At 32.3% G+C, this 14,657-nt stretch overlaps 2 protein-coding genes across 3 annotated transcripts; both read left to right on the plus strand.

Moving 5' to 3' along the window:
* The first annotated feature begins 1,536 nt into the window (after positions 1-1,536).
* LOC124447196 (activating signal cointegrator 1 complex subunit 2-like) lies at positions 1,537-6,290 on the plus strand. Its single transcript, XM_046998087.1, has 12 exons — positions 1,537-1,699; positions 2,016-2,099; positions 2,779-2,973; positions 3,050-3,108; positions 3,305-3,416; positions 3,506-3,669; positions 3,824-4,216; positions 4,396-4,479; positions 4,565-4,826; positions 5,118-5,626; positions 5,731-5,800; positions 5,929-6,290. Exons 1-12 carry the CDS (start codon positions 1,685-1,687, stop codon positions 6,151-6,153), a joined length of 2,172 nt encoding a protein of 723 aa, XP_046854043.1. The 5' UTR covers positions 1,537-1,684; the 3' UTR covers positions 6,154-6,290.
* Positions 6,291-6,327: 37 nt separating this feature from the next.
* Positions 6,328-13,934, plus strand: LOC124447198 (glycerol kinase-like). 2 transcript variants are annotated; one of them, XM_046998090.1, is made up of 20 exons: positions 6,328-6,410; positions 6,675-6,749; positions 7,026-7,099; positions 7,167-7,273; positions 7,356-7,433; positions 7,859-7,938; positions 8,321-8,458; positions 8,591-8,700; positions 9,013-9,079; positions 9,603-9,638; positions 9,772-9,839; positions 10,167-10,209; positions 10,338-10,418; positions 10,537-10,615; positions 10,689-10,785; positions 10,896-10,980; positions 11,402-11,522; positions 11,737-11,877; positions 11,971-12,050; positions 13,576-13,934. In XM_046998090.1, the coding sequence occupies exons 2-19, from the start codon at positions 6,693-6,695 to the stop codon at positions 12,039-12,041; spliced, it is 1,533 nt and encodes a 510-aa protein (XP_046854046.1). In that variant the 5' UTR covers positions 6,328-6,410; positions 6,675-6,692; the 3' UTR covers positions 12,042-12,050; positions 13,576-13,934. The 2 variants fall into 2 exon arrangements, with proteins under 2 accessions (XP_046854046.1, XP_046854045.1); XM_046998089.1 differs by lacking the exon at positions 13,576-13,934 and having other exon boundaries at positions 11,971-12,247.
* The last annotated feature ends 723 nt before the right edge of the window (positions 13,935-14,657 follow it).

A 14,657-nucleotide genomic window follows, 5' to 3' on the forward strand; every position in this document is an offset into this window, starting at 1 on the left:
TTGAACAATATGGACTAATGCTTTTTGCAAGTATTTATAAACTATTCTCTCATTTAGCTTGTGTAGAAAAATCAATTACTCTTTGACTCACTAGCTTTAAAATTTAAATCAATTATTTTCATTGAACAGTTAATGTAGTTGCAAACTTAATGACCCATCTCATTACTGCATTGAAATTGCGCTTTTCTATTTTTTCAAAATTTATGATCTTCCAATGATTTCCCATAACATATGTTTAAGGCATATATGCCTGTAGAAGTACTAAATTTAGAGGATTTTGCATATTATGATTTAAGCAATCATTTATTCTTAGAAAAAGCTCTTGGTGATAACATATAGTGTATGATCTTACAATTCATCATTATCTAAAGACAGCTGCACTTCCAGTGAGAAATTCTTAGGCAAGTACTCACACATGCATGCAGGTTTTAATCCACAGGAAACAAAAAACTTCAATAGAACTTAATAAAGCATAACATGCATTAATGAATCTTTGACATTCTAATTATGCAGTGCCTCAGTCTATAAAAATACCCAATAATTACATCACACGGAACTGCAAGTTCAAATTTTTATTGCAATCAAAATCTAAGCATCAGCAGCTGCATTTGTAGCTCTAGTGTAGATAACCTGAGAATGATGTTTTGAAACTAGTTTAATTAAACCTTTACTGAGTAATTCATCACAAGCACGTCTTGCCAATGACCCCTTGATCTTTAAACGCTCAGAAACAACAGCAGGAGTGATCAACTTATAGCTTGGCACTTCTTTGTACAGCTTATCATAAGTCGCCTTGTCAAAGAGGACAAGGTTGTTTAATTTGTCACGAACTTTTCCTTTTGACCACTTCTACAATAATTTCATCGAAACAAAAGCAAATGCAAAGCATTTAATGAAAATGAATCCAAAGACTTAATTACAAAAATAAGCCAACCTTTTTCTTTGCTTTCCCACCAGACCCTGCTGGCTTGTCTTTCTTAGGTTTAGAAGTTGTCTTTGTATCCTGCTTCTTGGGTGGCTGTAAATGTTTAACCACAATGCGTCGAAAATTGTTATATTAACGATAAAATCAATGTTGCAAAACCTATATCTTTTTATAAAATGATTAAAACTATTCTTGTGAAATCACTATTCTTTTCCACGAAATAAAAACACATAAATGCGCATTCTATGGAAGAACAGACAAAAAAGCTTCAAAACGATTTCTGGTTTTGACATTTGTCGTAAAAATCAAAAAAGTTCTCTAAGTGACTAGACGTTTACTCTGACAAAAAATAAGCTAACCGCATTAAATAAGAACAGATTCAACAGAATTATAACAAGACAGAAAAAGCTGAAGATTGGGGGGAAATATAAAGAAAGCGACGCGCAATTTGGCGAGTAATGGAATAAAAAGTTAATAACACAGGAGATACAAAACAACGAATGGATCAATGATAGAAAAAAAGGAAAATTTGATGCACATGTAAAATTCTGAACTAACCATTTTTATTCAGCGTGAGTAAAGAAAGAATGTCTAATTGCGCATGTCTGTTAGAGCACCCTATTCTTCCAAGTTGTCCCGTAATATCACTAATTGTGCGTCTTTGCTCCTATGTGTACAGTGTTCATGAGCAGCAGTCCCTAAGCTGATAAGCAGTACAAATATTTCTATTTTCCAGTTTTCTACAAGCAGTGACTAAACATGCCAGTATCGAAGGTATGTAGCATTGTTTTAATATTTAGTCAAAGTTAATTTTTTAATAAATATATTGACTTAAAGAAATTTAAAAAAATGTAAAGATTTGTGAAGCTCTTTCGCTATGCCTTTTTAAAAAACATGCTTTCAGTGTGAATTTATCATTAACATTTTAACTAATCGTACCATGTTTATGGTAAGCTATACGTACGACTATGAACTAAGTAATAACTAAAATACTTATTTGTACTTGGAATAGTTATAAGATATAAATTACTGTACGAATAATGTCGAATTCTTAAAAAACTTCCCATTATTTCTTTTTGACAAAATTTAGCATGAAGAAGATGTGCCTCTTGATGCGAGAACAGATAGATTTTATGGTTCAGTCTCAGTGGAATCAGATACCATTCCTTTATTGGTTAGTATTTTTTGCACAGGTTTTTATTTTCAGCAGTTTTACAATTTACAGTACAATTTCTTTTAATTAGCAAGAAAGAATAGTAACATATCTGAGGAATAGTTTTAGAGTGTAAATTAAGTATGAAAATATGCATGCATTGAAATTGAAGCATTATAACCTTCCAGAAACCCCCACCCCCTTTCCCCATTCAAATGATATATTTACTTGTTTCATACAAGGCTGGCACAACTAGAACTAAACATTTAACTTGTAGAACGTATATTATGATTGAAAAATTTTCATGAAAGCATGAAAATTTATCAAAATCATTATTTTTAGCTACAGGGTGTATGTATCTAAACTGTAAGCCTTTGAAATCAGCAGACATTTAACATTTGCATGTTTCAGTTGTAATTAACTCCCAATGAGACCTAAACGCAATTACCATGTGTTTGAAAATGTTAAGAGTTTAAAAATTACATAGGCAATTAAAATTTGTGTTAAGATTTCCGACTTTTTGTATCATAGTTTTTGCCATATTTAATGCATTGCAAGTCGTAAAAGTGTATTGCATTTTGCAAATCGTGACATGTTAATTTTCTCCCTGCATTTTTTGCATCATTTTGTTCTTAATGTTATTTATTATACTGCTGCACATATTGTTTATTGTTTGGGATATTAATTATATTTTCTTTAGGATCCAAGATGGATTGAGCATGAAGACATTAAGTTCATCACATATAGTCCAGTTCCTATGAATGTTGATATGTTCAAACAAACTTGTAGTAAAATCAATAATGTAGAAATGCAAGCATGGGAAGAAAGAGCAAATTACATTGACATTGATTTAAAATGGTTGTTGGATCAGAAACACTCATGTTTCTGGAACCATGTAAGAATTTTATATTAAGTTGGTGTGAAAATCCGTTTATTATTATTTATAGTTAAATGTGATACAAATTTTTTAGGTTATATTCAATAGGTCAATAAATTTGTGTCTGGATTCATTTTTGAAATCGTCACCAAGGTATGAAGTACATTTATGCAATTTATCAGAAACATGAATAAATGTTAATAACAGTGTTTTTTTATTTCAAAAATACTAGTGTAACTTAGGTTTATAACTTGATTGAAAGAGCAATCCACTGTACGCCTGTGTGGCTCTGCCTTTTTAAAATAAATAAATGTAAAACATTACTAATGGTATTGTTTCATTTACATAGACCTTATGACACTTGGAAATTTCTTCCTGACAAAATCTTGAACATTCAAAAAGAGATTCATCATAAAATTTTTTTGGTTTATTTGAGAATGGCTACCCACAAAGAAAGCAAGGTTTAATGGAGATGTTATTGATGCTTCATCATTACTATAAATTTATGTTGTTTACAAAGTCACTCATGTGAATTCACTCTTGTTTGTAGACCAATTTCTTTACACCAGAAATATTTGGGGAAATATTGTACGAAAATTTCTTGTTTGATATCCCTAAAATGATGGATCTTTGTGCTTTGTATGGAGGGGATGATAGCAAAAATAATATTCTGTTATCAAAAATGCTGGAAAATGTTTTTAAGAGACAGCCAAAGTAAGAAAGTTTATATATTTATCTTTTTTCAGCAGCTTTATTGTGTATGTTGAGATAACTATGTTGGTAGTATGTTAAATCAGGAGGTGGTGAACTGGTGATTGAACTGTTTGTATAACTGTTTACAATTGGTTTTATATTTTTTTCATTTCAGGTACATTGATGACTTAATGCAGACAATACCAAGCATATGTGAGACTTTTGACAAAATAAAAAGTGATCTTGGAGTTGATGGTAGTGCTGTAAGAAATGACCATCATCATGACCTTCCACTGACTACAGTAAATGATATTAGTGTGTATCTTTATGACACATCGCAGACACTGATTTCTTTTCTAACTGTGCTACCCAGTTTATGTCAACATTTTTTTATGAATGGATTTGTCCAGCGTATTGCTGGCTTATATGAGGAAGTCTTTCCTCTTCTTGAAAAAAAATATTTGAGCCGACAGGCAGAAAAATCTTTCCTCAACAAAGTGAAGCATGGCTTGATAAAAACTTGCCGCTGTATAATTGATGCTTACTGTCTTGCTCCCTTAATGAACGCGTACGTATTATTATGAAACTTCATTAGCTCTGGAAATTCATTTTATCTTATTGAAGCATTCATGCAATTTTAATTTTTGGCTCTTGCATGAAAGATGAAACAGTTGCAAGTTTTAAGTACAAATTATTCTGGTGTTTTTGAACAACTTGTATGAATATGCCCTTTACTTTTTTTTTCAGTGAAGTTGAGAGTAGCGATGAAATAAAGCTGAAACATTTAGATAATTTTCTTTCTATATTGATGGATTTTCTTTCTTTCAAAAGGTAGCACTTCACAAAGTTACAAGAAATTCATGACTTAAAATTGATATTCCTAAGAAAATAAAACTAATTTGCTTTTGTTTTTTAGATTTTTACGTGCCTACAACCTTTTGTACAGTGTTGAAGTGGATTTAAGTGTAATTCAGTCAACGGGTGTTTTAGTGGATGAAACTAGACTCAAGTATATTCTCGATGCGGTCAGAGACTCTGATAAACGAAGCGCACAAATGACACAATCGAATTTTGACAACATCAGCCCTGAATATAGTCAGCAAAAAAGAAATGCTACATTATCTGTCCAAAATCCGGGCGCGACACCAGGGGCGTGCAATTTTAATGAAGCTGTTGAGGTACGATTCGGTAAAATTTAGCTACTTGCAAAAAAAAAGTTGATGTTCTATTGTTTTTCTTGAAAAACATCGGTGAATTTCGAAATGTTTTTTTGGGGGTAGCTTAACATGCAGTGTTGTCCTGGTTGTCCAAAAAGCTCTTCATTTCAATAATGACAACATGAAAGTTTCTTTGCTAAACAAGAAAAAATCCGGAAAATGTGTTAAAACATAGTAAACTTATCATGTTATTGCTAAACTTATTACAAAGTGATCGTCTGTTGTAGTTATTTTTAATTTTTTACGTTTTAGATGTCATCAAAAAGTATGTCAGACGTTGAGCTTTCCTCAATGATTTCACACATAAAAGAACTTATTCCAGATTGTGGTGAAGGATTCATTCTTCTTTGTTTGAAAACTTTCAACAACGATTTGGAAAAAACTATAAATTGTATTCTCGAAGATAGTCTTCCCTCTGAACTTTGTCAATTGGACCGTGGGTTAAGCAAAAACGATGCTTTGAAGCAATCCAATGTGTTATCACAAAGACATAATGTGTACAACAATGACGAGTTTGATATATTCGTCAATCCTAATGTTGATATTTCACGAGTGAATAAGGGAAAAACGAGAACTAACGAAAATATGAGGAGTGTTTTCAATGGCGAAGGAGACCGCCAACACATAAAAGAGTTTATTTTGAATTATGAGGAAGAATTTAATGATTATGATGACGAGTATGATGATACTTACGATGAACATGATGTTGGGGCACAAGATATCGATTATGCAGATGAACTTAGTGAACTAACGCTTAGAAGGTACGCTGAGATTTCTCAAATTATTCGGTGTTTGCTGATATATGAAACAATTTTTAAACTGTGCTCTATGTGACTATTTATGTACATTTTATTGCGTTATTTAGACCGTTTACAACACCAACTGCCCTGCTTCATCTTGAGAACGAAAATGATGGTGATAACCGTAGTAACCAGGTTGTTTGAATTTTTTTAAATATTATTTTCAATATCATTTCATTATTGTACTCTCTTGAGCCTTGAACTTATGTAATATGAGATATGAATTTTTTATTGTTTTTATGTACGAATTCTTTCTTTTTCAGCAAAACCAAAAAGATTCAACTTTAGCAAACAAAGCAAATAGTGAAAGAGACATTGGCGATAATGGTAGAGAACAAAAAGTTCAAAGCATTGATCACAAAAAACCAGTATTCAAGAGTGGTACTAAAGATCGTGATCGTTCTTTTAAAGATAGACATAAAGCAAAATATGCCAATCACAATAGGAAATCTGGGGCGGCCAAAAAATACTCCAAAGGAATGCTTTGATTTACTTTGGGGTAAGGGCACAACTCCTACCACGCGGACGAAAATTAGGTTATAAGTAAAATACCTTATAAAATTGTTTGGTTTCCTTCCTAGTTTTTGAATGAATACACGAAATAAAAATTTTAAAAAAATTTAAACAATTTTTTATTCTGGTGTTGCAACATCCACGTTATCAGAAGGTTTGTGTGGAATTTCATAGTTCAATGCACTGGTGGTAAATGGTTATTGCGTCAAGGTCGCTGGTATAAGAGCCATAGGTGAGATTTAAGTGTTGCCTAAGCCAGTATATTGCGGAAGATTTGAGATAGGAAATTTCGACATTGATTTTAATACAAAGTGCGTATGTAAAATTTTCATCTTGGCGGTCATGCCCAAACATGTTCAGTTAGGAGATGGCATTTGATTTGACACGTTGCAATAATCCGTGTATTTCCTAATCTGTTCTTACCGACAATATTGCATTTTTTCCAGAAGTATTTTCACGATTCACAGCTTTTAAGAATTTATTAATAATCTTGTAGAAGATTGTTTTATACAAAATGAACAACTCGCTTGTTGCAGCAATCGATCAAGGAACATCAAGCACAAGAATACTGGTAAACAATCTTTAACTAGATGCTGTATAAACTCAGTAATATAACTAATATTTACATTCGGATTTAAAATCTTACACTTTTCACGGAGAAAATCATGGAGAAGTACATTTATTAATTATTAATTGCTGGTGTTGAGAAAGAAAATTTTAGTAAACTATATCCACTAAAATTAATTGGAACTCGGAAATTACATTTAAGTTTATTATGGGAACTCGGAAGCTTCATTTTCCGGTTTTGTAAACTTTAATTATGTTTACTTTTTATTTTATATCCTAGATATTTTCAGTCGCCACTAAAGAGGTTATTGCATTTCATCAAATTGAATTTGAAAGTTGTTATCCACATGAAGGGTGAGGTGATTAATGCTACATTTACATTATATTGACATTGAAAACAAATTTAATTGTTGTGTTTCAGATGGGTGGAACAAAATCCTCTTGAAATACTATCAACTGTCAATCAATGTATAGAAAATATCGTTCAAAAGCTGAAAAGTTTGAATATTGATCCAGATAACATCAAAGGTGAAACACAATTTTACAATTTTTGTACTCTTCCTTTAGCTCTGGACTGATAAATCAAAATTTTGTACTTTATTTTGCAAAGCAATTGGGATAACAAATCAACGTGAAACAACTGTTGCTTGGGATAAACAGACAGGAGCACCTTTGCATAATGCCATAGGTAAAATCTTTCTTTCTATATCAGAGACAGCAATTCTGGTGGAGGGAGCCATTGACCGTAAAATTTGACATCCCACTTATAAAGTATGTTTTTATTCTATTCTGCTCCACCCCCCCTACTTTTGATCAAGCTTCACAGTCCTTGTATGTATGATTTTTCTCCTCTTGCTCCCTAAATTTCTGGTTAGTTTAATATGTAGCTCATAAGTAACAATACATCATCCTTAAACATCATCGTACATGGTGTACAATTACCATGCTATATTGTACTTTGAGAATTTACGAGTACAAGACACAGTATTTAATCATCTCAAACAATTGCCACCCCTCTTCCAGTCTGATTGAAGGGCTATTGACATTTTTTGTACAATTATCATATATACATGTTATTTGTAATTATATTAAATTTATAATCTGTTTATTCAGTGTGGCTGGATACAAGAACAAAATCTACAGTTGATCAATTCAAAGCAAAAGTATCAGAAAATGATCTAGAGAAAATAAAGGTAAACTTTTCATTTAATAAGTCGAATAATAGGATATTTATGAGGATAATTTAATGCTCAAATATTTTCAAATAACTATACTGACCATGTCAATCAATCAATATAATACTGAGTGTTGCATTTTTGTAATATTTGGTGTTGCATTTGCATTGTTTGCAAGAATAACTGAGAACCTTATTTTACAATAAGTACTTTGTGTTGTGATGAGTGCAAACATTTTTGCATTTAATCTTTTACTTTTTGGAAGATGATGTATCAATGATAATATGTATCATGATGAGTTTTAATTTATGATGACTATCAATTTAAGTTAGATATTATTGAGCAAACAGGTATAAACTTTTTTTGAAAAACTATAGCTGTTTCTTTTTTACAACTACAGAAATTATGTGGGCTTCCATTGAGCACCTATTTCAGTGCAGTTAAGATGCGATGGCTACTTGATAATGTTGATGATGTCAAAAATGCATTAGATGAAGGTCGACTCATGGTTGGTACTATTGACACATGGCTCATCTATGTAAGTATTGTCCTTATCATTTTTTGTGCTACCTCAACATTTTCATGCAACATGGCCACCACAATTTTATATTGTTGAGTGGTAACATAACCAAGTTTATTGCAGTATGTAACAGTTGCTTTGTGTATTCAGAATTTAACTGGTGGAACAAAAGGTGGAATTTATATCACTGATGTAACCAATGCCAGCAGAACAATGTTGATGAATATCCGAACAGCTTGTTGGGATGAAAAACTTTGCAAGTAAAGCCCACCTATACTCTATTAATGTACACATGTATCCATTATTTCTATAGTTCTACAGCATGTCTCAAAAAAAGGAACATACGAAAATATGCATGCATGGCAAATTGGTTTGCTGCATAAATTAAGCAATGTTTTGATGAAATGCTAATTAATTTCATGCATTGGTAGGCCATCATCTCCCATGGGAATGGTTTATCATCGTCAATGCAATGATCTAGAATGAAATTATCAAAATACTGTTTGATTTCTGCAACAAAGTAACTTGATATGGCACTTTATTAATTGATCTCCTATTTTCTCTAATACTAGCTACTTTGACATTCCTCTTGAAATACTTCCATCCATAAGAAGTTCTTCTGAAATTTATTCACATATTGTAAGTAAGCAGCAAACTTTACTGTATCTGTGTGAGTTAAATTGTGTTATTGAGTGTCTACTAAGATTCAATTTAGAAGGAAAATATGAAACTATTTTACATCTGTTTCTGTTATTGCTTTTGACAATCAACTCAGTCATTGAATGTTTGTGCAAAAATTTGAATATGACATTATGACTGCATGTATGAGCCTTTACTACTTTTACTTTTATTGATTACCATAGTTAAATATACAATATATCACATGTTTGTAAATGTAAATTGTCCAAGTTAGTAGAGTCCTGAGAAGAACTGTTGGTGTTGATGTTTACTGACGTTTTGACAATCTCAGTGTTAGTCATAGTGTCATTGACAACCTTAGAGTCAAGTGAAAGATGACTACCGCTAAGGTTGTCGAAATGTCAGTCAACATCAACACCAACAGTCCTTCTCAAGACTCTACTAACTTGGACCAAAAACATGTAACAATACTTCCTGTTTCAAACCATTCACTTTATATTCTATACTGTTCAAAATATTTTAGAGTGATGGTGCTTTCAAAGGAATTCCACTATCAGGGGTTAGTTTATTTCATGATTTAGTAAAGACATTTACAAAATATTGTGAATATCAATTGAATATGAATTTTAACAGTACAAAGTGAAATCTTCCTTCAATTTTTTTTAACATTGTTATTTTATCATGCCCCACAGTGTCTTGGTGACCAACAAGCTGCCCTCGCTGGACAGTTGTGTTTCCAAAAAGGAGAAGCAAAAAATACGTTAGTATTTCCATCAATGACATCAATAAATACAATTTTCTTAAGATAACAATCCATCGAAGATTCATTAAATGACAGAATTTCTTCCGGACGTAAATTGTCAAGAAAAGGTGTTTTTAGAATTTTAGAGGAATTATTAGAATTTTTCTTCAAGCTAAAATTGACGGCAAATAAATTATACATAGATGTATCATTGATTGTTTGAACTAAAATTACATTTAAGTTCCCATGTATCAGCTTTATCTGCTTCTTTTATATTCCAGTGAGTTGTGATTACGTATAAGATGATACTATGTATATATATATATATATATTGTTTGTTTTTAGCTACGGTACTGGCTGTTTTCTTCTCTATAATACAGGATTAGAAGTACGTATTGGATGTCTTCACGATGATTTTGTCTTTAAAAAATCCTTGAATTTTATTAGAGTGATAAATAGATACGGAGTTGTTCGTTTAAATTTCAAGCTGAGGGGTTTAATCCGTTGTGTATTTAGCCTATCACATCTGATCATGGCTTGCTTACGACAGTTGCCTACAAGTTTGGTCCGCAAAACCCAACTGTTTATGCGTTGGAGGTAATTAAATATGACGCTACCATTTTCAGAAAGTCTTAAAAAATTACTGTCTTTATATTTTGAAAAAATTTATCTTGATATTTATTTTATCCAACACCAAATAATGTTATATACACAGGGATCTGTTGCTGTTGCTGGCGATGCGGTTAAATGGTTAAGAGATGGTTTGGGATTCATTAAGAAGTCTTCAGATATAGGTGAGCGTTTACTGCCTGCAATTGGACCAGTTCTTTCATCAATAAATTTAAACTGAGTATATGCCATTTATAGAGGAGCTCGCGTCCTCTGTATCCAACAGTGGTGGAGTGTATTTTGTTCCAGCTTTTTCAGGACTTTATGCTCCATATTGGCAAACAGATGCAAGAGGGTATTTCTATTTTAAAAGGCTAACTTGTAATTCTTTCTTTAAGCAAGTCATACGTTAGTGATCACAAAACATCAGCAAAATATGTTTTTTAGTATGATTGTTTTTTTTAGAATCATCATTGGTTTAACTCAATTTACAAGTAAAGCTCACATTGCTAGAGCCACGTTAGAAGCAGTTTCATTTCAAACAAGAGAAGTTAGTCCGATTATCTCTTATGAAGTCGATTTCACAAAACTTTAATATTCGGATTTTTGGAATTTATCGAGCACCAAAATCAGTCATGAACTAACGAGAATAGACAAGTTCTAAGTTATTCGCTTTGATCGAATTTAAAATATAAATGAACATTTCTACATGTAATAAATTAAGGGTATTTCAGGAGCAATGGTTTGTTGCCGACGTTTTTAGAAATTTACCTATAGTTTTTGATGAATGGTGCCACTGCTTTTGGCTAAAAGTTGCCTGAAAATTATAAACTACCGTATCAACTTGGTGAAAATCAAATTGTTGAAATTTTGAACTTTAAAGATTCAAAACAAAGTTTAATGGAAATTAATTGAAATCCACCAACTAACTTCACAAGTCTAGTTTCACGTCGTTTTCTTGTCGCTTGCAGTTACTGGATGCGATGAATAAAGATTCTGGTATACCTTTGATGTCTCTTAAAGTTGATGGTGGGATGACCGCAAACTCCTTACTCATGCAGATTCAATCTGATATACTTGGGATTCCTGTGGGTAAGACATAAGATTTTTCCAGACTTGAAATAACGCATTTTAAAACTACGTACGAAAGAATTGACAATTGTAGTGTTTTTTGTTCATGTTGTTGACCTTTGGTATATTTGATCATTTGCGTTAACAAATTCACTTCGAATGCCTTAAAACGTTGTTACTATAATACTATTTTACTTAAGCTGTTTTTTGCACGATGTTTTTGTTTAACACTCAGTTCGTCCTTCGATGGCGGAGACAACGGCTTTAGGTGCAGCGGTTGCTGCTGCTGTAGCTGAAGGTATTGCATTGTGGGATATTTCGTCTTTAACAGAACAAACGGAAGTCTCCGTTTTTCAACCAAAACTTGAAGCCAAAGGTGAGATGAAGTTCAGTTGTATGTTGATGTGAATTAGTCTTATTTTGTCCACATTAGTTGTGTTTGTAAATATTTAAACTTCAATGTATTTAGAACGAAAGTCCCGGTATTCTAAGTGGAAAATTGCAATACAAAGATGCATGAGATGGGAGACAGATAATTGAAATTAACAAGTTAGTTATTTATGTTGTTGTAGTTATTGTCCATGACACTTGGGAAAATTTTGATGCAAGATTGCAAACTTACCTTTAAGTTTTAATTGCAGAGGACTTATATGTGCAAGAATGTATAGACACAATTACCTCTAGTAACATGATAAAAAGGCTAAAACAAACAAATACATAAATGAATATTTATTGGCTTTTGTTCATGAAAATCGTCTGTTTTCCTCAAAGTAAAATTTAGTAAAAATAATATCGATTTTTCGTGTCTACCGTAAGTCTGAATACTCCCTGAACAAGATCATCCGATTGCGTCATGCTTATGTCATTTCAAAATTTCAAGGTGTTATGTCCTGACGTCAGACAAATTTAGCTTACACGACGTCTCGTCTAAACGCCGTGAAATTTCGTAAAAATAGCTAAATATGCCCATATATGAATGTGTCTACCTCATTTTTACGCCATTTTACGACGTCTGAGACAAAACGTCGTCTTTGCTTAATTTCTCTTACGTCTTCAGACGATGCATTTTTTTTTGTTTTATCAGATATTTGAGAACGACATATATTGTTGCCTGTACTTGAGTGACACACAGAATATATACGCAGCTGTTATGTTCTTCCTAGAACATAACAGCTGCGTATACTTGTCATTTATGTCAGATCTAAATATTGATTGCATAAAAGGATGGAAAATATTTGAGATGATAACGTTTTAACTTTTATTGGAAATGAAATGTTTTGTGCTTAACGTTTAAATACTCGAAGATAAAATGATATACAATGATAAATTTGCCATGGTATCGACATATATTGTTGCCTGTACTTGAGTGACACACAGAATAAATTGAGAGACTAGCAAATTTATCGCTATTTATATAACACAAATTGCCGGAAATTGTTAAGATTTTCATATTAATATGAATCCTATTAATGAAGGTGCATATATGATTATGATGTTTCTCTGATGATGGTTTTGATAAGATTTTGCTTTCAGACTTTGCGAACTTTGTGTGACAAGATTGCATCTACCATGTCTGTCAAGATTTCTTAGTGTTTAATGTAAAAGTTGAAAATGCATTTTTACATGGAAACATTGTAAGAATAGTGCTCTTCAACTCTTAATGATTCATTGACAGATTCTGTTTCCTTTTCCATTTGTTATAATCCATGTATAGTCATAGAATAGTCAAATTTTTTGGCACGGCTTCATGTAAAATTCACGTTTTGAAATTAACCACATGCTTTTACAAATAAATAAAGTGTCCCGCTGTTTATTTGTGCAAAAAGCGTTGGTTGTGATCGTCTACAATTAGTGCAATATTCTTGTGGATATCTTAAATTAGTATTGACAGCTCACCGTCGTCTGCTGTATTTCTGTGTTACTTTTGAAAACAAGAACACATATGTTGGCAAATTTCATGTGCAACTACGAAACTTACTGCTGTTTTATAGAGGGATGAGATGGCGCAATAAGTATTGAACAATCACTTATTGTCGTTTATAACTGAGCAGCATTGTATAATCTGTTATAACAGGTCAATCATAATTGTTCATTTGGGGATTTTGAATACATCTATCCCAAACGGTTGCATCATTTGAAAGCACAACTTGGGAAACTGCGATGAATTTTTCACACAATTCTTCTGTGTTGTCGAGTGACTGGATGAGCTGGAAACTAATGATAGCAAACGTTGTACTGGAAATAACTATATTTTTTATCGCGGTACTTGGAAATTTATTAGTTATATATACTATAAAATACGAAAAAAAACTTCATACTACTTGTAATTTTTTGCTCCTACATCTGGCAATATCTGATATCAATTTGGTTGTATTTAACATTCCATTTGATATCGTCTTTCTTCTGAACAAAGATACTTGGATATTAGGTGAAGTCGTGTGTCGCCTCTTGTATCCAATCTGCACTATATTTTATATATCTGGCGCTCTCATTCTTACAGTTATTTCACTTGATCGATATCGAGTTTTTGTTCAAACTTTTAAAGCAAAACTGCGTCGAGCTCAAGCTAAGAAGCTTATTGTCATGGTTTACATGTTGGCATCGTTCTCTGTCATTCCTTATGTTTTAAGTCTGGAGGTAAAGAATGGAATGTGTATGGAAAATTGGTCACGGATTCTCTTCAAAAAATTATATACCATCTTCCTATTCTTGATACAGTACGCCATACCGCTGGCTATAATGATTGTCGTGTACGTAAGTATTGCTAGACATCTCACTAGAAAAACTGAACGTGTCAGTATTTCAGGCCTTGGAACTGATGCCAAAATCTCACTGTTTTCCAGTTCAACGAAATTGCGTTCTGACGAGCTCCGCAAAAAACGCAAAAAGAAAGCTTTGAAAACTATTGTTACTGTTGTGATTTTGTTTTGCGTCTTTATGCTGCCTTATCAGTTGCTATGGATTGTCGCCGAGTTCCAAGAAATGGATGAAAAAAATTTTTCTAAGTTGAAAAAGCTGTTTGTGATATTTTCATACATTGGAAGCTGTACTATAAATCCTTTTATCTATGGTATTGGAAATCGAAAATTCAGAAAAGGCTATCGAAGATTTTTAAATGATTGCATTTTATCCAGACGAAAAATGTCAAGAAAAGGC

Source organism: Xenia sp. Carnegie-2017, unplaced genomic scaffold, assembly GCF_021976095.1.
Source record: "Xenia sp. Carnegie-2017 unplaced genomic scaffold, XeniaSp_v1 HiC_scaffold_22, whole genome shotgun sequence".
NCBI classification, from domain to species: Eukaryota; Metazoa; Cnidaria; class Anthozoa; order Malacalcyonacea; family Xeniidae; genus Xenia; species Xenia sp. Carnegie-2017.

Coding starts and splice junctions, on each gene's coding strand:
- LOC124447198 (XM_046998090.1), top strand. CDS start 6,693: ATGAACAACTCGCTTGTTGCAGCAATCGATCAAGGAACATCAAGCACA. Junction 7,100..7,166: donor AGTTGTTATCCACATGAAGG/GTGAGGTGATTA, acceptor GTTGTGTTTCAG/ATGGGTGGAACAAAATCCTC. Junction 11,878..11,970: donor ACCAAAACTTGAAGCCAAAG/GTGAGATGAAGT, acceptor CAATGTATTTAG/AACGAAAGTCCCGGTATTCT.
- LOC124447196 (XM_046998087.1), top strand. Junction 2,100..2,778: donor CAGATACCATTCCTTTATTG/GTTAGTATTTTT, acceptor TATTTTCTTTAG/GATCCAAGATGGATTGAGCA. Junction 3,109..3,304: donor TTTTTGAAATCGTCACCAAG/GTATGAAGTACA, acceptor TCATTTACATAG/ACCTTATGACACTTGGAAAT.